The following is a 17,716-nucleotide window of genomic DNA, read 5'->3' as shown; positions in this document are numbered from 1 at the left end:
AGAAACTGATGAAGTAATAACTTACCTTTTTCGGAGGAAGAAAGAAACAGAGTTAGTATCATGGATAATAGTTAAATATTGAAAAATGTGCAGTTGGAATTTTGCTTACCTCTGATAGAGAGAAGAAGAAACACACCTGATTTGTCAGGTTGCTCATAGTACCAACTCCCACATTGGTCGATGACGCTTAAGACATGTGGAAGGAGGATTTTACTTGTTTATTGCCAGGGATCTTGATGTTTTTTGGATCCGTGCAGTAAGAAGGGGGAGCTGCTGTCAGCTTGGCCACTTCTCCGATCAGAGCTTCCACCAGTTTCGAGAGACCTCAATCGGAGTCGGCTATTCCTCTGGACTCCGAAAAGGCCTGAACCAGCTTCCACCCGTCACAGAGAAGCCCGGGCTTGATGTGGAGGGACCCGACGCACTGTGGTCTGTGGACGAAGTGGATGGTCCAGGCTGCGCGTCGTCCTCTTCGCTGACCCGCTGCCTCTTCGTACCTACCTGGGCCTCCACATCGCACTCCTCCCGGATCCTCTTGAGGAAGGAGCTGATGTGGACGGCAAGGTCCTCTGGGGGAGCAGCGGGAGCAGCGATGACCGGAGCACCAGCAGGAGGGGGGAGACGCTGGACAAGGGGGGAGCGGGGTCGGCCGTCCCTCTTCTTCGCCGTCCTCCAGGTCTTCTTCGTCCTCGTCCAGGCTGTCGTAGCCGGAGTCCTCGCTGGTGCTCCAGTCGGACCAGGCGTCGGAGTCTTCCGTCTCGGGGTCTTCCTCTTCAGAGTCTTCTTCCTCTGGGTCTTCTTCCTCTCGGTCTTCTCCTTCTGGGTCTTCTTCTTCCTCGTATGGAGCCAGAACATCGTAGAAGATGGGAGCGTCGTCGTCATCAAAGATCCAGATGGTCTCCGGGAATCCGACGGCAGGGGGATGCTCCACGGCGTAGTCCACAGACCCTGAGAGGAAACAAGGTCATCACATGTTAGTACTTCTAACATCATTAGATATCAGGACTAAATCATCTACAGTCACAACTAAAGTTAATAACAGTTCACTATAACCATCCAACAATGGTGTCAACGCCACAAACACTAAATCAGTAATTCTGCAGTCTGTTCTTTCATGTGAGACTTTATGAAAACAATGATTTACTCTACTTTGGTCACTTGGAAAAACTTAAGTCTTGACAATTCAGATGACGAGTTTGTTCACATTCATAGTGATTTAGTAATTAGAAATGTGTAAATGATGTGCTGTAATGCAACACAACACAATGCAACACAACACAGCTGAACATGACACACCACAATGCAGCACAAAGCAGGACAGCACAATACACTCCAACACAACATAGTACAATATGACAGTACGAAGTTCAACACAATTCCAAATAACACAGCACAGATAACAAAGTACAATGCAACAGGGCACAACAGAACTCAAAACAACACAACACCACACAGCACAGTGCAGCACAACACAACACAATGCAGTCCAACACAAAACAACGTAGTACAACACAATGCAACACAACACAGGAAACCATCACACTGCACAGGATTACGCAACAAAACACAACAGAGACCCACACAACCCACCATCATACAGTTTACCACAAAACAATGTAATACAACACAACATGGCACAACACAGCAAAATACAACGCAGAGCAACACAACAAAACACAGGATAACACAAATATACACAATATAATTTAATACTACACAGCACAATATAACACAACACAACAAAAGACGGCACTTTACCTCTCTGATCATTAATGTTACAACCAAAACACGGCAACAGGCAACAATGAAGTCACATTTTATGACTAATTATTGTGACTGTCGCTGGTTCAGGTCATCATCACACATTTATGAAATCCTAAATAAACTGAATGTTTTCCACTAAGTGAACTTTTCTCCTCAAACACAGCAGCGTCCTTTCTCCTGGACTGTTTTAAGTGTCCTCACTCAGATAAGCAGCATGTTAACTGCACCTGTATTAGTCTGTGTGCATCAGATAATCAGTCACATCAGCAGTAGAAAGCAAAGTAAATCACTGTGTTCTTTCTTAACCGACAGAATAAACCAACCAGCAACAGAGATCCTTTACAAATAAAACAACATGAGCAAAAAAATATGAAACTAGCAGATTAGAACAATTTATTCACCAAATCTATGAGTTTAAATCATAGTGACTGAATGGAGACGGTGGTACACCTGCAGCCTCATTCAAGTGGTAAAAGAATCATTTTGTCATTCTTATGAGATTCAACAAATACAAACTGTGTGATGAATAAAATAACAGTTCACGTTAAAGGTCCATAAACAGTCAGACACAAAGTTTAGGTTGAGCAGAGTGAAAATGTGATTTTTAAAGCGACTCAGAGCAACACAGAGGAGAGGCCTGCTGCATTCTGAAGACTCCATCGTCTCCATGGATACAGCAAAAATACATTTCTGGCATTTTATCATTTCTGCCCCAGTTGGCATCATTTGTTTTAGTTTTCAAAAAAATTCATGTAAAATTTGATCAATTTGATGCCCTTAAATCAAAATTACAGAGTTTCCAAATCACTACGCCAATGATTAATAAATTAGATTAACCCTCTCCTGAGAGAAGTTTTACATTTTATGCTTCAAATAATCATTTTAAAAAATCGTCCAATAACTGTTAATCACTAAATCTGTGTTTTTATCAACAGTTACAATTTAGAAAGTCACACTGGTTTCTACACTGACACAGCTGTAAGGATTTCAGACAGATAAATAACATAATTCCATCAATAAAAAGCTACATTATTAATAATCTATTCATAATCTTACCAGTAGCGTCGCGGTGCACCTCCACGGCAACTCCCACGTATCCCTCGACGTCCATCAGTCTGAGGTCCATCTCCAGGTCTTCAGGGATCCAAAGGTGATTCAAGGATCCACCAAGAGTCGTTTCTATAAACGTCTTCTTATCTGGACTTCTTTGGCCGAAGGTTTCCTCTTCAGGTCTTCGGTTTCCAAAAGTGTCCTCTTCAGGTCTTCTCTTTCAGAGTCTGAGAGTGTCCTCTTCAGGTCTCCAAAAGTGTCTTCTTCTTCAAGTCTTCGCTTTCCAAAAGTGTTGCTTTCCAAGTCTTCTCTTTCTGCAGCTGATCTTTGAACAGGTCAATCCAAGTCCAAGAGCAGGTGAAAAAGGGAAATTTCAGAAGGTTTCAGCCTTTATATAGGCTCCCTGGGTGCATCAAAAAATGCCAGAATTATTTTTGTTCGGTGCACCATGGAGACGATGGAATCATCCAGTACAGAAGTTTTCTGTCACATAAATTCTGGTCACCTGCCTGAATGAAGACAAGAAGTCACTCTTGTCATCAACCTTCTTCCAGCTGACTTCACATTTATTCACATGTTCTCTGTTGCAATTTTACAAAGCAGCTGCTTGAAGACTGATTTTGTTTTGACCCCTGGATCTGACATCCCAGAACCAAACACCACAGAGCTCCACAGGGACTCATTGTTTGTAAAATCAGTAAAAGTGATACATCTATCAGAGAAATGTCTGACATATCAGAGGGACTGGTGTAAAGTATCTGAGTAAATGTACCCAATTACTTTACTTAAATGCAGTTTAAGTGGTTTAGACTTGAATATTTTAACTAGGGCTGGGTCTTTAACTTGTTAATTTCATTTCAGTAATTACAGCACATTTAATCGCACCGTTCTCAGTTCCCTAATTTGTGGCACACCAGTAACACTGATGAACACTCCAGCCCAGTAGGGGGTAGTAATGAACCTAAAGTCTGTCTGCAGCATACGGTCTATGGTCTGCAGTGAAGAAGATACACAGGAGTGATGTCAGCGCATAAGAAGTTTTGGTAAACAGTGAAGGAAAATGAGACTCATTGAGCTTGTTGGGAGGAAAGTTTTCTTATAAAAATCTTCCTGATGTCAGACAGATGAAAAATGCAGATAAATAGAAATGAACAAACATTTTTCTTTTTTGGGATTATGTTTTTCATTGATGTCTCTTGTAATTGTGGGAACATTTTATTTCATCAACATAATATTTCAAATGATAATTATTATGCATGTGTCCCACAACAACCCTGTTAGCAGAACCTTTTTCAGGTGGTAGAAGAAAACAGTGAATCACATGAAACACTGGAATTAACATCATCAAACAGATTTCCTAAAGAATGTGTAGAGCAAAGCTGTGGCCTCCCTTCTATTTTTCATGTTTTCATCACATTGGCAGCCATGATTGAATGTCTCACTCTACCTCATATCATCAGGATCAGACTCATTGTTTTCGCTTTTTTCCATCAGTCAGTTTGTCCTCTTGGTCAGCAGTAACAGCGAGCTAAATATCTGGCTTCTACTGCTGAGAAAAAAAAGCTAACATTAGCATGGATTAGCAACCCTGATACTGTGATTAGAGTAGGGTTAGCAAACAACAAATATAACATGGAATAAAAATGGTTCCATTGATGTGTAAGCTGAGCTAATCAAGCCTTCCATAGTTTATGACCTATTATGATGAATATGTAGTAGAAAATTGCAAAAGAGAAGGTTAATTTTTCAAAAATTTTGAAGCCCAAATGTCCTCCAGGCCTGGAATGACCCAACGGCTTTGCCATAAATTGAACTTTTTGCTTCTACATTTTCAGTTTCTGACCTTTTTTTAATCTATCATGGTTGTTTCACATGTACTTTACTCTTCATGTATGTTAATGGGATAGACAAAATAATGCAGTTCAGCACAGCACTACCACCAACTAAATACTCAATAAGCAACATTAAGTTAATCATCTTTTTTGCCAAAGTCAACAACAAATGTTGCAGTTTCAAATAAGTAGAACTTCTAGCCCTGTTTTTTATTGGGTTGTATTAGATAGCCAAATAAAGAGGCCAGTGAGCGTAAAAACAGGAACAGACCACAATGACAATGATCCGCTAAAGTCATAAGTTAATCTGTCATGTTGAGATAACTGCATAAATATTCCAGAGCCACGCTAGAGGCTCCACGACGCTGCATTGTGAGCTAAATGCTAACATCCTCACAATTTGCAAAAGTTTGGCTCCCACATGTTCCACCACCTCAAATTTAGCGTGTTAGCATTTGCTACTTAGCACAAAACATTCAGTCCAGCTGAGGCTGAAAGGATGTTTGTATAACATAAAACTAAATTTAAAAATACTACGGCATCACTGCAGCGATTAGAATTTATCCTGAAGGAGATCAACACCGATCAGCCACATCATTAAAACCCATTGACAAAGTGTGTAACATTTATTTTTTCATAATAACATAATGTTCTGATAGGAAACCTTGAGTCTTGGTATTTATCTGGAAGCTATTCTGACATGTACCACTGATCACTGTTCAAAAGTTTGGGGTCACTTAGAATTATCATTATTTTTGAAAGAAAAGCAGTTTTTGTCCATGAAGATAACATTAAATGAATGATAAATCCAGTGTAGACATTGTTAATGTGGTAAATGACTGTTCTCGCTGGAAACGGCTGATTTTTAATGGAATATCTCCATAGGGGTACAGAGGAACATTTCCAGCAACCATCACTCCTGTATTCTAATGCTACATTGTGTTAGCTGATGGTGTTGAAAGGCTCATTGATGATTAGAAAACCCTTGTGCAATTATGGTAGCACATAAATAAAACATGAATAAAAGCATTGAATAAATCATGAAATTGTCTGGATGACCTCAAACTTTTGAACAGTAGTGTACATAAACTTTGCTCCAGACCAAGAACCCTCCTTGTGGGTAACAACAGACCCCATTCAGACAACATGCCCCGCTACACCTCAAAAACCACCTAAGAACAGCTCGAGGAACATGACCAAGAGCTCAAGGCACTGACGCAGCCTCAACACTCCCTAAATCCCAATCCAGTGGATCATCAGTGGGTCCATCGAGGCCGAAGCCAAACGCTGTAAGCCACTTGACCAAAAAGATCTGCTCGCTTCCTGATGCCACCAGAGATCCTGTATCTTTGTCCCGACATGTCAGAATGAAGAATAAATGTTATTTCGGTGGTTTTCATGTTATGGCTCGTCAATGCAAATGCGTGTGCAAAAGTTTCATGGCTATCTGGTCAATATTTGTCATAATGTTTCACCATAAGGCGACCCGATGACCCATGTCTTTTAGGGTTCCTAATCAGAAGATTTAATTCCCAGCCGGTACAGATCATCTCTTTCCCCACAGCTTCCATTTGTTTTTCCTCTAACTGTCCACTAAAGGCCAAAAAAAAAGACATTTTAATGCAAATGTCAACCACTCTGGAGGAAATGTGAGCAGATAATGGAACTCCTTCGGGTGCTATTTGTAGTAAATTTCATGACAATTGTTGAGATATAGATGACTGAAAATACGACCGCTGTTTGTTTAAATCTGAGCAGCTTCTGACCAAAGTGACCACAGACGACTCTCATCCACCCCCCCTTCATTAAATGCCTCACAGTAACATTGACAGTAACGCATGGCTTATAAAAGTACAGTACAGTGATTAATATGGCGTGTTTCGACTTCGACACGTGGAGGTCGGTGCGGCGTCCTCAGCCGATCCCTGCTGAACGTGCGGCTTCGACGTAACAGTGACGAGACGCTTGCAGAAGCCCAGAGTGTCCAACTGTGGATGAGATCTTAAATACGAGAGGAGTCCGATCTGCCGTCAGTACTGGAAGGAGATGACGGAGTTCACTTTGTAGACGTGATACGAGCGATTCCAGAAGACTCGGGTGAAGTAGTTCGTGTACGGAGAGTAGTTCATCTTTATCTCGTGGCAAAAACGTCCGTGCTTGGAGAACGAGTAGATCTCTCCTTTATCGTAGACCACCTGGAAAAGACAAAACACGTGTGTCGTGTTATTTTAAAGGTTGCTGCTGTTTTTACGCTCAGCTTCCACACTGAAGGTCTAAACTGTAAAAGGGAAGTTTAAGAAGATAAAGCATGTCACTCCTGAGGTCTAAAGTCAGCTACTGAATATATCTGAAGCTGCTGGGAGTCATATTTGTGGATTCACTCTTATTTTATTTCATTTTCTCAGCTTTTTTCTGTTTCTTTTAAATGGAGCGGCTCAGTTCAGGATCCAGGACAGAGCAAACATCTGGGATCCTGTAAACTGAGCTGCATCTTGTTCAGGTTTAAAACTAAAGGAAGCTGCTTCTGTTTTTTTGATTCTGTTCATCAGATGCCTTATGAGTCTTTATTCGTCACTCTCAGTCCTGTTTCCTTCAGTATCCGGTGATAAATTCCTCCTGGTGCTGTCATGCAAATAACAACTGTCCCTCTGCAAAAAGCCACGTGGTGTTTTACTGAATTAAATGTAACACTCTGTGTGGTGCTACTTTGCATGTGTTTTTTTTATTCCAATCAGATGCTCCTAATCCTCAGTTTCATATTTCAATATTAAGTTTCTGAGTATTTTCTTTTCATGCTGCTTTCTATGTCAACTCTGCTACACTTTAAAGGGAGATATAGTGCTGTTTCTACCACCATAAATTAAGATATAGGAAGAGGAGCTTATGAAGCAGTTTGCTCTGGAAATTGTCCAGTAGTAAAAGCAAATACAGCTGAAGTGATTAGTCAGTTCATGTCTTTATTCAAGCAAAAATGCTTGACTGTTTATGTTTCTACATTATCAAATGTGAGAATTTACTTAAGTACTTTTAAAGTTTTTTCTTTAAATATGTTTGCTTGCATACCAAGTAAAGACAGAAATTAAAAACTAATTAAAACAGGAAAAAAATATTCTGATTATTTTTTTATTACAAAATATGTCATTCTAAACTGCCAATGCAAAGCATTTTAACTTTTAGCATTTTTTTTTCAAGTTTTTAAACATTTATATTATTATCTTAACTAGTCTTATTAAAATTTACAACTTTTGATAAACACAAAGAGCAGCAATATAAGAATGAATTCCTGGAACCTAACTTTTTTGTTTGCCATTTCTTTTCATTTTTGGTTTTCCTGAATTTTTATTTTTATTTTTTACTTTTTTTTTTCTAATTTCCTCTCTGGGATGGGCAGAAAACTGTCAATTAAAATAACTTCAGCCTCAGTTCAGCAGTGTAGGCTTTGTTTAATTATCAGATTATAATTGAATACAGGCATCTATCAGCCACCATGATAGTGTTGAGTTCACCAAATCTCGAGAAAACCGGAAAAGCAATAATTTTAAACCTAGTAACTGCTTTATTCCAATTGTGATCAGCCCCAGTGCTAACCTTATAGCCGCACCATGTAATTAGCGTAAATTAGCACATTTTTGTTATATGTGTGCATTAGTTTAACAACAAGTGGAACTGATTACATAAAAACAGTGTAAAGGCCCATAGAAACTAGCTTTATGGACGCTGTTCCTGCTAATCAGCGCTGAGGTTTTATTTTTAAAGACGCTGCTGGCTTGAGAGATGGGGAATCCGTGAGAATTAAAAGTCAGAGATAGCCATGAACAGGGTTTGTCGCTCAGCTGTGTTTAATCAAAGTTTGAACATGTGACCTGAACGCAGCATAAACATGCGCAGACATGGCGTTTCGTGCGTCTCCTTGGCGACGGAGCGGAACCGGAATGACGGAGGAGCGATGGCGAAGCGCAGAATGAATTCTGTGAGAATCAGTCGGTGTCGCTGCTCCGGTCGTTTACTCTGAGCTTTTCCAGCGTTTTTTGAACATTTTTATCTTCTTCTTGTTGATTTGTTCCCGTTCAGGTAAGACAGTCGGTTCCTCCGTGTCCGGTTCAGGACGGAAACTGTAGCTAGTTAGCTTAAATGTTAGCCGGAACAGCGCTGCCTGCAAACACAACAGAGCGCGGGTGGAAGACGTGCGCTCGGTTTATTCACAGCAGCAGCCCGATCCGCTAACTCAGATATACTCCCTTCAGTCAAAGTGTGAGTCCCCGCCCAGCTGGTAGGACCCGTGTTTAAAATTCAAGCTACTCATGTCACATAGAACTGGACAGTTCTCGATGTTTGGCTAACTAGCTTATCTGACACTAACCTTTTAGAACTGAGCGTGAAATATAATTATTTAATCAAGTTAATTTTGTCATGAAACTTTTAGAAAATATATTAAATGCGACCGTGTTTTCAGCATCTAAACACTGTATCGATTCTTACCAAATATTATATCGTCATCTAAATGGCAAGAAATTGTCATGCTTTCAAAAATTTACATGCTGCTGCAGAATTATTAATAGCAAATTTTAATGTTTTTTAAGTGAAAGTACAACCAGTAGTTGGTGCATGAACATATTACCTTTTATATAACATCCTGCAGTGGTACAAGCCTTGGTAATTAAGTTTATCTTTATGGTAAAAATGTGATTTTGGGGGTAATTTTGCATGTTTGTTGTGATTTTAAAAGTTTTTTTGTTCATTTTGTGTGTAGTAGACACTTTGTGTCACTGTGTTTTCATTTTTCATCTCTGTCATTGGTTTGTGTCTGTGATAATTTTCGTGGCTTGGTAATTTTGTTTCTCTTATAATTACCTATTTACTTAATTTTGCCTCTTTGTGGTCAACTTCAGTGGTATTGTGGTCATATTGTTTCTCTGTGGTCATTTTACATCTTATTGTGGTCACTTTACATCTCTTTATAGTTGTTTGGTGTCTCTTTGTGTGCAATTTCAGTCCTATTGTGATCATTTTGGCTCATATTGTGGTCATTTTTGCATCTTTTGTCATGTGTGTGCATCATTTTGTAGTGGCTTTGCATGTCTTTGCAGTGTTTCTTTTCATGTCCTTACGGTTATTTCTTCTTTTGTATATCTTTTTATACTGTAGTTTAATGACTGATAAACAGTATCTTTAAACTTGTGAGAGGCTCTGGTCCTGGCTGATCTTCTGTCTGTCTGGTCGACATACTTAGTAATCCTGGACTATTGTTATTTATGCATTAATGTTGAATTAATAGTTTACTACCAGCATTCTTGTCTTATATAATTTCCAGTAGCCACTTTTTACCGTCATACATTATTATATACCTCATTGTTCTCCATTAAAACAACCCGTTGACTGCAGCAGTTGAACACCATCGGTTTATTTAGTGCAGAAAACGAGTCAAATGATTGTTAAACTGTCCTGTTTGAGTTTAAAGCAGAAACTGTGAGTTGACAAAGAAAGCAGAAAATCACCTTCATACCTGTTAACTCTGACTGAGCGTTTAGTTTTTGTCGACTCACACAAAGAAAGTCTGACTGTTAAACTGTCCTCATAGTTCAGCCTCTGATCTGATAAACGCCGTAAACACTAGAAAAGCTTCACTGGTTAAAATGGAAGCGTCTCGTCTAATTTAAAATCCTCTTGTAATTTATATATTATGGATCTGTATAGGATGAAGTCTGGGTTCAGACTAATTAGAGACCTGGGCTCTGGTATGTAGTGGATTAAATGAAGAATCGATTCAGAGAATTTCGCCTCGAGGAATCCAAGTAATGGGATTACTTGAATAACTTGAGGAATGGTTTCAGCCCAAATTGATAGGTAAAGTGAGTAGTAATCTATCTTGTTTCTAACCGCCCTGAGGTCACAATGATGTGTTTTAAAAATATAACTTATATGTGTCATCGTCCAATAGGGAAGGATGAGTGCTGAAGCAGCCGACCGGGTGGCTGCTGTGACCAGCGGTCGGCCCAGTACGCCTCTGCAGACGTCCTGGTTTGAGTTCCTCTTGGACGGCAGCCTGCTGGAGAAACACCTGCAGAAATCAAATGCAGGTCAGCTCGGCATTACTTTTGAAAGTTATGTACAAGTCAAAAAAAGTATCAGTAACAAAATCTAACGTCTAAAACTGTCGGGGCGTATGTGTTCCCTCAGACCCGACTCCGGTGCAGCTGATCGTCCAGTTCCTGGAGCAGGCGTCCAAACCGTCGGTGAATGAGCAGAATCAGGTTCAGCCTCCAGCAGACAACCGCAGGAACCGAACCCTGAAGCTGCTGGCGCTGAAGGTCGCCGCACACATGAAGTGGGACCTGGATTCACTGGAGAAAGGGTGAGTGGGGTCGTAATGTGTGTGGGGCTCTCTGAGAATGAAATGAGGCTGCGGGTGTTTCTCAGTAACCATATGCAGAACAGTTAAAGAGAAACTAATTATTTTAACCTCTGGAAGCCATGAGTGAACTGTTACTTTATTCTAAGGTTAAGGGGCATACTGATTGTTACTCTGCCAAGGAACGCATCAGAGTTATGTGACGATCGGCTTCTGTCTGTCTGTCTGTCTGTCTGTCTGTCTGTCTGTCTGTCTGTCTGTCTGTCTGTCTGTCAGCAACATTACTCAAAAACAGACCAACAGATTTGGATGAAATTTTCAGGGAGTACTACACTCTCTGAGTGATTTTCTTGTTATTCGTGTTTGTTTTGGTTCTGATATTGTTTTGTGATCATATTGAATGGAGGGTTAGTGGGTCTCATGGATATGGGTGAGGATAATTAAGCTGATATGCTCATCTGTTTACTTTATCTGAGGAAGAGAGAGGCGGTGAGCTGGGTCGCCTTATTTTTCTTTGACCACTGTGATTACTTTGATTATGAATGTGTGCACATTATCATGAGTTGATGGTCGTTTTTCTTTCATAAAAGGCTAAATTTAGTCTCAGTGAATTCTTTTGTTTAGCTCATCAGACAATCAGGCCCAACCTTCAGTCCCTCGGTGACTCTTGTTCTTCACAGTCGCTGCACAGCTTTTACTTAAACTCTGAATAAACTGAGGTGTGAAGGCCTCCTTTACTGTGTAGCCGAGAAAGAAAATAACAGACAAAGATGCACAAATACCAAACTTGGATAAGGATAAAACATTAAGCAGCATAGTTAGACAGATAATGTATCAGTAGAATCCTGTAACTATCTCCCCTGCTTCTTCATCCCCAGACTGACCATCCCAGTGTTGAACATGCTGCTGAATGAGCTGCTGTGTGTCAGCAAAGTGCCTCCAGGTGTGAAACATGTGGATCTGGATCTGTCCACTCTGCCTCCGACCACCGCCATGGCAGTGATCATCTACAACCGCTGGTAGGAGAGGAAACACTGACTGAGGACAGATTAAATTAGATAAATACTAAACTAGCAGAACAGTTTGACTCCAAGTGTTTATTTGCCGCCGTGTGGAAGTCACCAGCTCTGATTGTACATTAAAGGAGGAAAGTTCTCACATGAATCTCTTAATATTTAGTGTTGTAGCTGACCAGTATAAGTTTGTCATGGTATTTTCCAACATTCATTTTAATGTTGGCATCTTGAAGAAACCTTAAATATCTATTTGATTACAGAAATGTGGTTGTTAGCAACAAAAACCAAAAGGATTGAAAAAGTTTTGCTTAATATTGTTCAGTAAAGACAAGCATGGAAAAAAATAAGTTGTCTGAAGGTGAAACAATAACTTTTTTTTCAACCCAAGTGAACAAACAGGACAATGAATAAAGACTCCAGAAATATAATTCAGTGATAATATGTGGAATTGGTTTGATACATTTGGAGCATTTTAATATCATTTTTCTTATTTTTTTGGAGTATTTGGCTTTTTCTCTTCAAAAGCATGGATTGCATTTATGCTTTATTGTAGATTCATATTTAATTTTTGTATTGTTTTGGCACAAATGTGGCCCAGGTTTTGGACTTTCATTAAATCAAATCATTCTTTCACTAACATTCTTACACATCCATTGTAAAGATTATAGTAGAAAGTCAAATCACACCTTCTTCAGCCCCATTAAAAGACTTATTTTATGAGCATTCAAGCACAGGATTAATGTGTCTTTGTTGTGTTTTTTAAAGGGCCATCAGAACCATCGTGCTGAGCAGCTTTCCAGAGAAACAAACCAAACCAGGACCTCATCAGATAAACATGTAAACGCTGCTTCTTTACTTTCTTTTCAAGTTCATTTCATTTACTGAACCAATAAGCTTACCTTAAAGTCAGTACAAATGGCAGCGTTTCGGCTCACATGCACGGATTAATGAAAAATACACATCCAGACAGATTTTATTTTGAGTTGAAATGCAAAAAGGTGTGAGCGTAAACTTCTTTTGTGCCTGAATCCAGGTTAAATATCGTGCAGCAGGAGAAAGAAATGACAGAAAACATCCTGACTGTGGTGAGTGAACATGCTTTTCATACTTGCATACGCCAATAAACAAAAATAAACATCTTTAATTAAGGTCTGTTTATCCCTGTTTTATGTTTGTCCAATTTCTTTTTTTTTAATTCTCTTTTTTTCCATAAAGAAGTCAGTAGATAAGCAATATCTTACAAATGTACTTTACAAACTGTTTTCAATTTTGCAAACAAACAGACATACTGAACAAGCGTTAACCAGGGCAGTCGCTGTACAACTTACGTCACTTAGTCTGGTCTCTATGGGCTGATAAACTCAATCCAGCCGTTCCAGCATTTATCAAACATTTCTGCTCTGAGTCTCGGTGCAGATGTTAATTTCTCCGTTACAAAAACATCGTGCACCACATTGAACCAGTCTTCTATGGAGGGTGGCTCCTGACATAGCCATTTCTTTGTAATGACTTATTGTCAGTAGAATTCTAGACAAATATGTCCTAGGGTAACCAATTGTTTTTCCAGTTTCAAAGAAATTCCACCAGTAGTTTCATGGATCTGTGTCCGTTTTTTCTCCTCTATTATTATTATTCTTCCCTCAGCTGAAGGAGCAGGCGACCGACTCCATCACCGTCCTGGAAGGAGCTCTGCAGCTGAAGAAGGACTTCTACGTCCACACTCTGAGGACTCTGGACCTGCTGGCCGCTGACGCTGCCGCTAACGGAGAAACCGAATCCTCCACAGCCGGGCTTCGAATCAGCGCCGATGACCTGCGCTGTCAGGTTGGTGGAGCACTCACGGTTGTCTTTCTGGGGATTAGATCATCCTGGATGCAGTGGTTTGTGCTTCAGAAAGATGTTTTTACTCTAAAGCTGTATTCTGTGTTTCAGGTGCATTATGATCTGGGAGGTATTTTCTTCCAACAAGGCTGCACCGACCAGCCAACCTATGAGAAGGCCAGAGATCACTTCAGACAGACCAAGGAGCTCTTGAAGAAGGTAGTTAGACTCGATTTCAACCATAAGAAAACCCGAAACTACTGACTTTGAGTTGCAGTTCTGACCTTTGAGTGATTCGTTTGTCTTTCAGCTGGACTCGACCGTCCACGTCCACCTGGACGAGAAGCGTCTGGCCGGTTACTGGAACGCCTGCAGAGCTCTGACCGGAGACTGTGACCCCTGCGACCCCCAGACGACCCCCTACGACCAGATCAACAGCCTGATCCGAGCCCACAACCACCAGGTCAGAGCGAAAACGGGACGACGATGAAACCAAAATATAGAAACTATTGCTGCTCTGCCAGCTCTGACATGCCTGACGTTTTTATGGCATAAAATATGGATGTTTATGAAGATATATGTAACATTTTAGCTTGATATATCAAATACTTTCTGAGATATAATTTTTTATAAACTGGCTGTTGACCCACTTTTAGCAGGTTTTCTCACATTGAAATTTGCAGCTGTTTGAACAACAATATCTCAGGAACTATTAAAGATAAAAGCCAGAATTCTTCACTGTTATTTCTCCAATATTGGACAAGTAGATCAAACTATATCTGATTAATAATGAATTGATTTATGGAAAAATGTTGAAGCTCCCATCTCTGAGAAAAGCTAAACTTTATTAATCCTGAAGGGAATTCTTGTGGCAGATATCGCTGATAAAATCGAGTGATGCAACATGAGAAATGCAGCACCTAAAAAGAAGTATGATACATTACTGAAATAAATGAGTAAACTAAAAGAATACTAGAACAGTAAAAAGTATTGCCTGCAGCTATACTGATGTAATTAATATTATCACACATACTAATGAAATATTGCACCTGAAATATATCGTGCGTTACGCTGACAATGTTGTGCACACATTAACAAATACACTGATAATGCAGAAGTCAATTAGTGATATTTTCTGATCCACGTGTAGCTGTATGTCACAATAATACAAAACTAAACCTATAAAATGCTTTAAAATGTGATCTACCTGGTCACCACAGAGGAAAAGAAAGATAATTTCACGTTCTGATGAGCTGTTTCCACAAAACCAATAAAAGTACACAAGAGGTGTGGAGTTTTTAAAAAAATACTTTTGATTTTTAAACCCTGATTTGTAGAAATGTAAGCTTTTTAAAAAAAAAGACCCGTCTCTGAGATAAGATGGGACATCATTTTTTTAATCCTGAAGGAAATTCTGGTACCAAAATCTTGCTCAGATAAAGCTTTGTAGGCACAAATCTCCTAAAAGTGGTCTGACAGATAATTACAAACATACACATCTGGAAAGTATTTGAAAAAACTGTTACCATTCCAATTACAGAGCACATTTCAGGAATGTGTTGGTGGTTATATATTAAGAGAAGAATTCAGTTTCAGGATACCAAAACATAGAACAACGATGAAAAGTTTTAGCCCTACAACAAATGAGGTACGGCTCTGGAATAAACTTGAGACGGATCTGAAACAATGTTCAAACATCAGTCAGTTTAAATATAAATACAAACAAAAAATCTTTGGAAGGTACAGTGAAGATGAACTTAATTATCACTATCACAGTAGTTTTGATCTGTATTTCATTGACGCATAGTGTTTAAGTTAGTTGCCTTTGCCTAAACAAAAATGTTGGCGGTGAATTTGTTTCATTGGATATTTCTGGAACTGACTGAAATGGGTGAATGAATTTAGGGGTGGGATTAAATAAGTTTAACGTCTTCCCACTCCCTTTGGAACATGTTGAAGTTTGTTTTCTCCTCTTACTCGTTATAGCATGATGGACTATTAATGGTTTTTTGTGATACATTAATTGAATGTTATTCATTACATGTTTGAAATAAATAAATAAATGAAATGGAATATCAATTTTACAGATGGTTCATGATAAAGCTGGAATCAAATCGGAGACGGTCGAGCAGAAGGAACGTGATGACTTTAGATGGAAATCCCCAAAAGGTTTTGGGTTATGTGAGGTGTTTGGCAGTAAAGTGCAGAACTTGTTCATAAATTCCTCCTCGTCTCTCTTCCAGGCCGTCATGGAAGCCTTCATCAAAGACAACGTGTCCCGCAGTTTACCGAACCACTTCAGACGCTCGGTTCTCAGAGAGTTCTTGTACAAAGTCCAGCAGGGGTGAGGCCACAAAAACATTCAAACCTGGTCATCTTCCTATTGCACATTTTTTTGTTGCTGTCTGACTGATGACATTTGCAGCACTGAGAGTGTTTTAAATATGTTCTACAAGTACATTTGATTTGATAAATGTGTACTAATTTGCTCAGAGATGAACCTTTTATTTAGTTTCCAATAATATCCTCCAGTGTTGCTTCTGTCTCTCCACACAAACTCCTGTTAGAAGTCTTTATATCATTCTGCAAACATAAGTCTCTCCATGTTTAGCTCTTATTTGATGAATAAACTGAGCCTCATGCATGTAACTGCAGACTTCTGAGTTTGAAATTCATATTTTGCACTAAGCAGTAAATGGCTTTGTTAGAAACTCATTTATAACATCCTGTGCACTGTATTGTGTAATAATTGTATATAACTGTACACTGTGATGTGTGTCTGTGTAGGGAGTCCGGTCTGGATGAAGTTTGTCATCAACTTTGTGTCTGTAACGCCGTGAGAGACGCTCTGGAAGGAGAAATCCTCAGCATTCGTTTCCAGCAGCTGCTCCTCAAGCCTAGTAAACGGATCGTGGACTTCATCTTAGAGGTAATGAAGCTCAAATGATCTTAAATGTTTTAATTACAGAGTCTGTACGATCCCATAAAGGATGAGACTGATGGTGTAGCGTACCAGTTGAAATCAGTGAAAGCCAGGACTGATGGTCGAATGTCTTTTATTACAGGTCATAAACCAGGCTGCAGTTTGCAAGTCCAACTTAGACCAACGTAGCTCAACATAGGACCAACTTAAGAGCTAAAACAGAAATAAACACAGAAATATCACATTAGCTTGTCACACTAGCTTCAAAAGTATTTTCTTCATCCCATAACCTTGAGAAGATATAATTGCTGTACCTTGTTGCCACTTTCAACTGGAGCTAAATTCCTGATTACACCTTACTCTCCCGTTTGTCTTTGCCATTTTTATCACTCCTTACTCTCTGTGCTTCTTAACGTCATTACCATGTTCTGTTTACCTTTGTAGCTCACTATGCCCGCTAAGTGACCTTTCAAAATAAACTTCCTTTATAACAGGAAATAATCTGCTATAATCTGGCATATTTACACTTGTGTTCATCAATATGTACTGTCCCTGTGAAATCAATAAATAAATAAAATAAAATCCGCACATTTTAACCATAATGAATTTGAGTCCTTTACAGATGGTGTCGGAATTAACTGTTTTACTTCGGTAGATTTTACTAAATCAAGACTGGATTTGATCATTAAAGACATTTTTTCTAGTCGTTGAAGTCAGAGAACCATTAGGAGAAGGAATCAAACTTTTATTCAAGTAGAAGTTTTTATACCACCCTAGAAATACTCCACTACTAAGTCCTGCATTCAAATTTTGACTTCAGTAAAAGCATGTAAGTAATACAAGCAAAGTTTACTCAAAGTATCAAAGGAAAAAGTACTTCTTCTGCAGTAAAATGGTCCCTGTCAGTGTTTTATTGTTATATGTGATGTTTTACTGCAGCGTTAATGTGCGTGTTGCATTT

General features: G+C 39.3%; 1 protein-coding gene across 2 annotated transcripts in view; it reads left to right on the top strand.

Annotated features, from left to right (window-relative positions):
- ints8 (integrator complex subunit 8) overlaps positions 1-17,716 on the top strand; it is a 74,379-nt gene that overhangs the window by 43,820 nt on the left and 12,843 nt on the right. The window contains exons 1-11 of one of the 2 annotated variants that reach the window (XM_051955056.1): positions 8,557-8,717; positions 10,585-10,723; positions 10,824-10,998; positions 11,874-12,014; positions 12,777-12,848; positions 13,045-13,096; positions 13,656-13,835; positions 13,944-14,051; positions 14,143-14,295; positions 16,076-16,176; positions 16,620-16,761. In XM_051955056.1, the coding sequence (XP_051811016.1) occupies positions 10,591-10,723; positions 10,824-10,998; positions 11,874-12,014; positions 12,777-12,848; positions 13,045-13,096; positions 13,656-13,835; positions 13,944-14,051; positions 14,143-14,295; positions 16,076-16,176; positions 16,620-16,761 (1,257 nt within the window). In that variant the 5' untranslated portion in view covers positions 8,557-8,717; positions 10,585-10,590. Of the gene's footprint in view, positions 1-8,556; positions 8,718-10,584; positions 10,724-10,823; positions 10,999-11,873; positions 12,015-12,776; positions 12,849-13,044; positions 13,097-13,655; positions 13,836-13,943; positions 14,052-14,142; positions 14,296-16,075; positions 16,177-16,619; positions 16,762-17,716 lie in introns of those variants that run through there. The other variant, XM_051955057.1, reaches the window with a different exon arrangement.

The sequence above is a fragment of the Acanthochromis polyacanthus genome, chromosome 11 (assembly GCF_021347895.1).
Source record: "Acanthochromis polyacanthus isolate Apoly-LR-REF ecotype Palm Island chromosome 11, KAUST_Apoly_ChrSc, whole genome shotgun sequence".
In the NCBI taxonomy this organism is placed as follows: Eukaryota; Metazoa; Chordata; class Actinopteri; family Pomacentridae; genus Acanthochromis; species Acanthochromis polyacanthus.
Note: the sequence above shows the minus strand (reverse complement) of the source record. Positions and strands in the feature narration are given on the sequence as shown.